General features: G+C 48.0%; 1 protein-coding gene and 1 pseudogene across 1 annotated transcript in view; both read left to right on the top strand.

Moving 5' to 3' along the window:
• Positions 1 to 528: 528 nt before the first annotated feature.
• Positions 529 to 1,476, top strand: LOC108803289 (annotated as a pseudogene).
• A 6,701-nt stretch (positions 1,477 to 8,177) lies between these two features.
• Positions 8,178 to 9,794, top strand: part of LOC108803288 (olfactory receptor 52K2-like) — a gene marked incomplete at its 3' end in the record, with an annotated part of 2,191 nt that continues 574 nt past the window's right edge. Inside the window, exon 1 of the mRNA XM_018575118.1 lies at positions 8,178 to 9,150. Coding sequence (XP_018430620.1) covers positions 8,178 to 9,150 — 973 coding nt within the window. The remainder of the gene's footprint in view (positions 9,151 to 9,794) is intronic.

The following is a 9,794-nucleotide window of genomic DNA, read 5'->3' as shown; positions in this document are numbered from 1 at the left end:
ATTTTCATGTACAAGATGTTCAATGGTGACAGCAACATTGGCAACAAACTGTTTGAGAGTAACTCCATTACAAAGACTAGAGGCCGCCACCTAAAGTTGGTGGAGAAAAAATTCCAGCACAAGGGGCGAAGAGGGTTCTTTACAGTAAGAGCGGTTAAGGTCTGGAACTCACTGCCATCGGCCGTCATCTCAGCCAAGAGTGTAGATTTGTTCAAGAAACGTTTGGACACTTTCTTGAGGGACCGTAATATCCGGGGTACCAGTATCCCTAAGAATGAGATGATGGGTGGACCTATATGGGTTGGACTTGATGGATGTATGTCTTTATTCAACCCCAAATACTATGTAACTATGTATTGGACGATGGGTAGGTATGGCCACTTTTTTGTGTTCCTGCTTATTAAACTTTTGTCTCCAAGACAGATACGATCCTTTAATAATGTTGCACTTTTTAAAGCTACACATTGAATCATTTTACCGGTTACGTTACTTTTCTTACAGGTGGAAAAAGTTGGCCACAAAAGTAAAATGTTGAATCTGACCTCTTCTCCCCCGACATATTTTATACTTCTTGGAATTCCTGGTCTTGAGCCCTCTTATGTCTCCATAGCGTTCATCTTCTTCTTGGTGTATGTGATCTCGCTGATCGGAAACGTGACTCTTCTGTTCATCATCAGACTAGACCGGAGCCTCCATGAGCCCATGTACCTTTTCCTCTCCATGCTCTCCTCCATAGACCTTGTCCTTACCAGCTCCACTACTCCGAAGATGCTGGCAATCCTTTGGTTAGACTCCAAAGAAATTTCCTTTGAGGCCTGCCTGATCCAAATGTTCTTCATCCATTCCTTCGCCTGCATAGAGTCTTCAATACTGCTCGCTATGGCGTTTGACCGGTACGTTGCCATCTGCCACCCTCTGCGGTACACATCTATGCTGACCAATCGTGTGGTTTTATTCATTGGTTTGGGCTCCTTAGGTAGGGGGGTTGGAGCTGTGATTCCCTTACCAGTTCTCTTCAGAGGATTATCTTTGTGCAACAATAACGTCATCCATCACTCCTTCTGTGATCACATAGCGGTGGTGAAGTTGGCATGCTCTGACCCCACTTTAAACAGTATATATGGCTGAGCAGTGGCTCTTCTCATCGTGGCAGTAGACTTGGCCTTCATAGCCTGGTCCTACGTTCTCATCCTTCACGCTGTGTTTCAGTTACAATCCCGAGAGGCCCGGCGGAAGGCTCTCAGTACCTGCGCCTCCCACGTCTGTGCCATCCTTGTCTTCTATCTCTCCATTGTCCTCTCATCGGTGGTCCAGAGGTTCGGAAAGACTGTCCCCCTTTATGTCCTTATTCTACTGGCCAATGTCTACCTGATGCTGCCACCTTTCATCAACCCCGTGATATACGGTGTGAGGACCAAACAGATCAGGCACAGGATAATGACTCTGCTACATTGTGATGTTACAAATAAAGATTGAGGGTTTGTATCGCAATAAAACAAATACATTCTTATCACTATCGCTCTTCCAATATTTGTATTATCATTTTCCGTGATCTAATCTTCCAAATCAAACATGTGATGTTCTTGGAAACATGGGAACTATGAATACGAGGGCACTTTACAACCCTGAGGCATGCATGTTACTCCCCCCTTCCCCAAGTGGCTCCGTCGGCTAAAGAAGGGAAGGGGGGAGGAGTCCGGTGACGTCGATGTCCGTGACGGCTAACGAAGGGAAGGGGGGAGGAGTCCGGTGACGTCGATGTCCGTGACGGCTAACGAAGGGAAGGGGGGGAGGAGTCCGGTGACGTCGATGCCTGTGACGTCACCGGACTCCTCCCCCTGCCGTTAGCCGACGGAGCCACTTGGGCCGGTGAGTTTGCCCGAGAAGCTTTCTGCACGAGCGCCAGCCAAGGCATTGGCCTATACACATACAGCACAGCAATGCCCTATACACATACAGCACAGCAATGACCCATAATCATTTGAGGGGGGAAAAATATTTTTCTCCTTCTCTAATGTCACTTTGCTCCAACGAACGAAACGAATAAGAAACGAATAAGAACAGAAAATGAAACGAACGTTCGAACTACCGCTACCGAATTTCGGGAATGGAAATTCGGATTCGTTTGCATTCGTTATGTCTGTAATTCGGAATTCGGATACATCCGAATTTCCGAAAATTCGTCCGAATTTCCATTTGGAACTAAACGAATCGCACATGTCTAGTATAGGCCATTGCTGTGCTGTATGTGTATAGGTCATTGCTGTGCTGTATGTGTATAGGTCATTGCTGTGCTGTATGTGTATAGGTCATTGCTTTGCTGTATGTGTATAGGTCATTGCTGTGCTGTATGTGTATAGGTCATTGCTGTGCTGTATGTGTATAGGTCATTGCTGTGCTGTATGTGTATAGGTCATTGCTGTGCTGTATGTGTATAGGCCAATGTAGTTGGATCTGTATGTGCGTTATAATTAATCGAACCCGAAAATTGTAATCATTACCAGCCCTAATAAATATATCTAAGTATTATTTGTTTCCTTATACCTCTATGGGATGTATCTGATTGCTAATTAGTTCTTGTGGTTCCAGAGAACTCTGAGGAGACAACACCTCTGTACCCCTTCCTTTCCTCTCTATCTTTTATTACCCTTTTCCTAACTACCTCTGCATCTATTGCCATCAATTCTGCATAGTCTTGATGATAGGGAATATTTGATGTTATGAAAACCTAAAATCTATCCCCGGTATGTTCACTCTAATGTCCCCTCCCCCACAGTCACATCAGTCTCTGTACAGAGGAGCTTACACTCTAATGTCCCCTCCCCCCACAGTCACATCCGTCTCTGTACAGAGGAGCTTACACTCTAATGTCCCCTCCCCCCACAGTCACATCCGTCTCTGTACAGAGGAGCTTACACTCTAATGTCCCCTCCCCCCACAGTCACATCCGTCTCTGTACAGAGGAGCTTACACTCTAATGTCCCCTCCCCCCACAGTCACATCCGTCTCTGTACAGAGGAGCTTACACTCTAATGTCCCCTCCCCCCACAGTCACATCCGTCTCTGTACAGAGGAGCTTACACTCTAATGTCCCCTCCCCCCACAGTCACATCCGTCTCTGTACAGAGGAGCTTACACTCTAATGTCCCCTCCCCCCACAGTCACATCCGTCTCTGTACAGAGGAGCTTACACTCTAATGTCCCCTCCCCCCACAGTCACATCCGTCTCTGTACAGAGGAGCTTACACTCTAATGTCCCCTCCCCCCACAGTCACATCCGTCTCTGTACAGAGGAGCTTACACTCTAATGTCCCCTCCCCCCACAGTCACATCCGTCTCTGTACAGAGGAGCTTACACTCTAATGTCCCCTCCCCCCACAGTCACATCCGTCTCTGTACAGAGGAGCTTACACTCTAATGTCCCCTCCCCCCACAGTCACATCCGTCTCTGTACAGAGGAGCTTACACTCTAATGTCCCCTCCCCCCACAGTCACATCCGTCTCTGTACAGAGGAGCTTACACTCTAATGTCCCCTCCCCCCACAGTCACATCCGTCTCTGTACAGAGGAGCTTACACTCTAATGTCCCCTCCCCCCACAGTCACATCCGTCTCTGTACAGAGGAGCTTACACTCTAATGTCCCCTCCCCCCACAGTCACATCCGTCTCTGTACAGAGGAGCTTACACTCTAATGTCCCCTCCCCCCACAGTCACATCCGTCTCTGTACAGAGGAGCTTACACTCTAATGTCCCCTCCCCCCACAGTCACATCCGTCTCTGTACAGAGGAGCTTACACTCTAATGTCCCCTCCCCCCACAGTCACATCCGTCTCTGTACAGAGGAGCTTACACTCTAATGTCCCCTCCCCCCACAGTCACATCCGTCTCTGTACAGAGGAGCTTACACTCTAATGTCCCCTCCCCCCACAGTCACATCCGTCTCTGTACAGAGGAGCTTACACTCTAATGTCCCCTCCCCCCACAGTCACATCCGTCTCTGTACAGAGGAGCTTACACTCTAATGTCCCCTCCCCCCACAGTCACATCCGTCTCTGTACAGAGGAGCTTACACTCTAATGTCCCCTCCCCCCACAGTCACATCCGTCTCTGTACAGAGGAGCTTACACTCTAATGTCCCCTCCCCCCCCACAGTCACATCAGTCTCTATACAGAGGAGCTTACACTCTAATGCAGAATGGCAACAGCTGTAGGGGGACTACAGATCCCAGCAATATATTTATACAGCAATGCAGAACAGTATATGAATTGGACTCAGGGCTTAATGACCTGCTGGAATCTGGGCTTAGTGACCCGCTGGAATCTGGGCTTAGTGACCCGCTGGACTCAGGGCTTAGTGACCCGCTGGACTCAGGGCTTAGTGACCCGCTGGGCTCAGGGCTTAGTGACCCGCTGGACACAGGACCCACCTGAGACCCCACACATACCTGAGAGTGATCCTGCAGAGCCCACCATAGATGCTGCACAGCCCATCTGAGACTCACTGTGGTGGGCTCGGCAGGGGTCTCAGGTGGGCTGGTCAGGGATGCATCTCCCTCCCTTCTAGCTCCTCTTACTCGCTCCTGCTGCTGGTGCCTGCCTCCTCACCTGTCACCGTTGGCTGATACCTATGTAAGGGTCCCAGGTGGGCCCCCAGGCTACCCGGGCCCCTTACATGAGTATCGACCCCTGATGGCGGCCATGATTACAGATGTTGATTGGTGGTTTGTTGTTGGTAAGTGGTGGAAACCAGAGTATCGCTTCCTTGCAATAAAGTTTAATTTAAAAAAGTCTCTTTACTTCGAAGTAAAACCTTCAGAGGCAGATGAGGAACAAATAACCCTTCCTCGAATTGCAGGGGTGCAGAAGAGCCTAATCAACTTTTTTTAAGAGGTCCTCTATGATGAGCATATAGGGGCTGTTGTACGCTCTCCAACCCTCTTTGATGTGTCAGTGCGCGCTCCTGGGGGTGCCAGGCGGGAATTTGTGGGGAGGGGAAGCTATTATTATGCTCAAAATGTAAATCAACCCGATCTTGATCTAAAGCCATATGAACTGACATAATGACTTCTTGGCAGGTTTTATAACAAGGACAACGTATCTTTGGTCTCGCTACTGATGTACACAAGGTCAGGATTTTGACCAGATTAGTTCACAACTGAATTTTTTAACCAATCTACTTCTGCCGTGCTTGGCCTGTAAGATGGAGACTATTCTCCTGTATCCTGTCCAAGCTCCTTTAGGAGTTTCTGATACCGTGAGGAAATCAAGGTTCCTTCAGTAACAACAGGCTCCAGGTTTGGTGTCTGCAACATTACGGGTAATTGGCAATGTAACGGATGCCCGCCGTCTGCGCATGTGCAACCTGCGCGTTCCCACACTGCTCGGGAACGCGCCATCCCGCGCATGCGCAGAAGCAGTAGTCCACCAGCACGAAAATCCGCCATAGCGGCGCACAGGAAATGACATCACTGGCCCTATATAAACCCAGCAGCAGTACCACCATGTTGCTGGTTTATCGTCAGCTAATCCTTGTTCCAGGTTTGTGATATCTTGCTTGATCCCTGTGACCCGGACTTCCTTGACTAACCTTGAATTCTGCCTGCCTTGACCTCGGAACTGTTATTTGACCATTCTTCTGCCTAACCTCTTTTGTACTGGAATTGCCCGCTTGGAACCTGACCTCGTCTCGCCTCATTGGATTACGGCTTGCACGGTGCTCAACACCACTGGCACTCCTGCCACTTGTTGTCCCGCTGGGCTCCCATCCTCAGAGTCTCCCAGGACACAAGGTGCAAGGAAGCCTCCTCTCACATCCGCTCTCCCAGAAGGTACGTAACAGGCAATCATAAAGCAATAGTGAAACAGATCCCCCAGAAGTGGGCAGAAGTTGCCCTCATCCCCCAACTTCTGGTCTGCATCATTACTAAGGCCTTGTCAGGGATTGGTCCCCTAGATGAATGTGTAGCTCAGAACAGCTGGGGATCACTAGAGGTCAGAATTTCCAGGGGGTTCATCCAACTGCCCATCCGCCTTTCAATTTGCTGAATCACAAGTTGATTTGAGGGGCCCGCAGCTCCCAAGATGATGTTGCAGATCTTTTGACAGGATTGCCTTACCACGAAAGAAGACTCATCCCTGCCCCAAATGTTACTTGTTGAGTATGTCCAGAATATGACTGAGAAGTATACAAACGATGGTCTGAGCCCGTCCGGGCTGAAAGCTCTAGAAGGTTGTCTCCAGAAGTCTGCAAAATTTCTCTGTCCTACAAACTTTTTTTGTGTGACAATTTGCAGATATCCAAAAATGTTTCTGGAGCTGCTGGGGATCCCTGAAATCTTCATGAACAGTTCATTATGTTCTTTGGACTTTTTCATTAGATAATTTTTGGCAGATTCCCTGTGTTCTGATTGGCAACAGACTCTAGAAAACCAGGAAAAAAACAATCCATACTTCCTCTGGCCATCTAATCCTTGCCAGAGAACCTACCCACATTTCCCTTGGCCAAAGGTCCCACCCACACTTTCCCTGCTTAGAAAAACCCACCCACACCACTGGTCAGAGGACCCACCCACATTTCTCCTGGCAAAGAACCCATCCAGACTTTCCCTGGCCAGGGAACCCACCCATGCTTCCCCTGGCCAGGAAACCCACCCACATGTCCCCTGGCCAGAGGACCCACCCACATGTCCCCTGGCCAGAGGACCCACCCATGTTTCCCCTGGCCAGGAAACCTATGCACACTTTCCCTGCCCTGGTAACCCATCCAAACTTTCCCTGGCCAGGGAACCCAACCACACATCCCCTGGCCAGGAAACCCACCCACACTTCCCCTGGCCATGTTATCCTTGGGTTGATTTGTCACAGTGCATCAGTCTATAGTTTCAGATCACAGGAGGAGATTGAGTGGATTCTTTGATTATGTTGTGTGAGTCGCTCCTCTGGTTCGGCTCTCTTCAGGAAGTGGTGAAGGTTCATTTATATAAAGGGGGTAAATACTTTGTAACTGTTTCTGAAATATATAAAGTATTTGTACGAAGATAATCTATGTGTTTTTGTGGATTTCTAAACCAGAAAGTGTTTGACTTCTATGAGCACACCACGTCCCCGGTGACTGGAATTAATTGCTTCCAGGTTATAAATCCCGGAGGTGTCACCAAGGTGTCCGCGCTTCTCTATATAGTCTTTCCTGAGACGTACTGTGGTCACAGTGCTGCCTGCCTGCCCCGGGCTCTGACACAGGTGAGTGAGCTTCCTGCATGGCACAGGAGGGTGCAGAGAGGTGCCGGCAACAGGACTTTACAGATACCTCCCAGCACCATACTGCGCATAGCACAGCACCATACAGACATCACCTAGCACCATACTGTGCATAATCTGGGAACAGGGTAAAGAGGTGTTTTAATAGTTTGGGGCTTGCCAGTCATAGTTACATAGTATTGGAGGTTGAATAAAGACACAGGTCCATCAAGTCCAACCTATTGTGTGTCTGTGTGTGTGTTGTGCATATGTGTGTGTGTGTATACGAGTCCCTGTGTGGTCTTAGTTTTGAAGAGTACCTGTACCCCTTTATGTTACGGTCTCTAAAGACAGTATCTAATTGATTGTGCATACATGATGCCTGGTGTGTCCCTGTACCTTTAAGGGGGTTGGGCTTCCTCCTGGAGAACCTGCACCCAATTCTATCTTTTGCTACATGTGCTCCAAGATGGCGGCTCTCATAGGTCAGAGTTAGGACCGCACTACACAGAGGGGCCTTGAGGAGGCGGTGCGGCTTTCACATGTCCTGCAGAAGACGCGTATCTAAGACCTTAGCGGTTAGACAGGCTTCTTTTTGCATACTGGCTGGTGAGTGTGCTGGGAAACTTTTTGCTGTTGTCCTAACCTTCAACTTAACCCCTCACTACCCATCAAAAAGCTACAAACACAATGGAGGTTCATTTACTAAAGGAGTAGAATATGTTCACTTAGCACAGTGAGTTTTCACCTAAATCACTCCAGGAAGAAACAAAACAGCATACAGAGTATTGGATGTAAGGATGCAGATGGACATACCATCGCTAGAGAGTTTGTGGGGACCAGTCTAGCAGCCATTCCATGTGAACCTATATAGAATAATTGTATATTGATTTCATTCGGTGACAGAACCAGAAGTTTTGGATGAAATGAAGATTTAGCCATGCCTGAAGCCAACTCTTCAAACCAGCTTCCAACCCATTTCCTCCTACTTGGTATCCCGGGTCTGGAGCCATCTTACCTCTACATTGCCTTCATCTTCACCATTGTCTATGTGACCTCTGTTATTGGTAACATTGCTCTTCTCTTCATCATCAAGATAGACCGGAGTCTCCATGAACCCATGTACTTCTTTCTCTGTATGTTGTCTGCTATTGACCTCATCCTGTCCAACTCTACCACACCCAAGATGTTGGGGATCCTTTGGTCCAACAACCATGAGATTTACTCTGAGGCCTGCCTCACACAAATGTTCTTCCTCCATTCCTTTGCCATAATGGAGTCCGCGCTGCTCCTGGCCATGTCCTTCGATCGATATATTGCCATTTGCCAGCCGCTAAGATATTATTCAATATTAACAAAATTGCTCATCACCAACATCGGACTGTTGGCCATCAGTAGAGCTGTAGCATTAATGACTCCATTACCGTTCCTTATAAAAAGACTGCCCTTCTGCTCCTCCAATGTCATCCACCATTCCTACTGCGAGCACATGGCCGTGGTGAAGCTGGCGTGCGTTGATACAACCTTCAACAACATCTATGGCCTTGTGGTGGCTCTTGTTATTGTGGGGCTGGACTTGATCTTCCTCATCTGTTCCTATGTCCTGATTCTTCAGGCTGTGTTCCGGCTGGCCTCATCAGAAGCCCGGTATAAGGCCCTCAGTACGTGTGCTGCTCACATTTGCGCTATCCTTTCATTCTACGTTCCTGTTGTCCTCTCCTCGCTGGTCCACCGCTTTGGGAAAAATGTCCCAATCCACATTCACATCTTGTTGGCCAACATCTACCTGATGCTGCCACCTCTGATCAACCCCATCGTATATGGCGTGAGGACCAAACAAATTCGGAACAGGATTAAGTCGGCCTTCAGCGTGAATTTCATGTGTTCCATAAGCGTCCGTAAATCAAATCAAAGTACGCAACTTCCAAAATGGAACCAGAGTCAACACCTAAAATGACCCTTTCTACAGGTATCTGCACATAACAGTCCCTCTGCTTGTATTAGGAACTGCCGGAAGGATATTGTTCATGTTTAGGGTTTTCTCAGACTTTCCCATTTAAATGTTTATAATTTGGAAAGAACTGAAAGATTTATTTTAGGGTTGTCCATACAAAGGCTCACTCGTTGGGTTGTTTGTTGTGAGACAATACACAACTATTAAACAAAATCAATCATTTGCACTTCAATACTGTTCATTCATATACAGATTTAATGTGTGGCACCACAACACTGCAGGGGAGCTAGGGGTGTCAGTAGACCTGCTTATCTCAAACACACGCCCCAAATTCTCCAAGGTCAGTGACTAGGGTTGTCACCTTTTCGTCAAGCGAAACCCGAACACTCTAGCGATGCGCAGACATTTTTCCTGTCAGCTCCATGACAGCACAATGGGTTAATCCCTCCCTCCTTCCCAGTCGTGCGCTGACATGGAGCTGGACAGGAAAGGAAAATTGCGGTAAGTATGAAATACAATTTTCCTGTTTTTTGGGGAGAATGAGTCGCGGCTTATTCATATGTAAATATCACAATCGAGACTATTTTCAGTTGGCGGAGGGGG

This window comes from Nanorana parkeri, unplaced genomic scaffold, assembly GCF_000935625.1.
Source record: "Nanorana parkeri isolate BGI_ZX_2015 unplaced genomic scaffold, ASM93562v1 scaffold3574, whole genome shotgun sequence".
In the NCBI taxonomy this organism is placed as follows: domain Eukaryota; kingdom Metazoa; phylum Chordata; class Amphibia; order Anura; family Dicroglossidae; genus Nanorana; species Nanorana parkeri.
The sequence above is the reverse complement of the archived record's forward strand: the minus strand, read 5'-3'. Positions and strand labels throughout refer to the sequence as shown.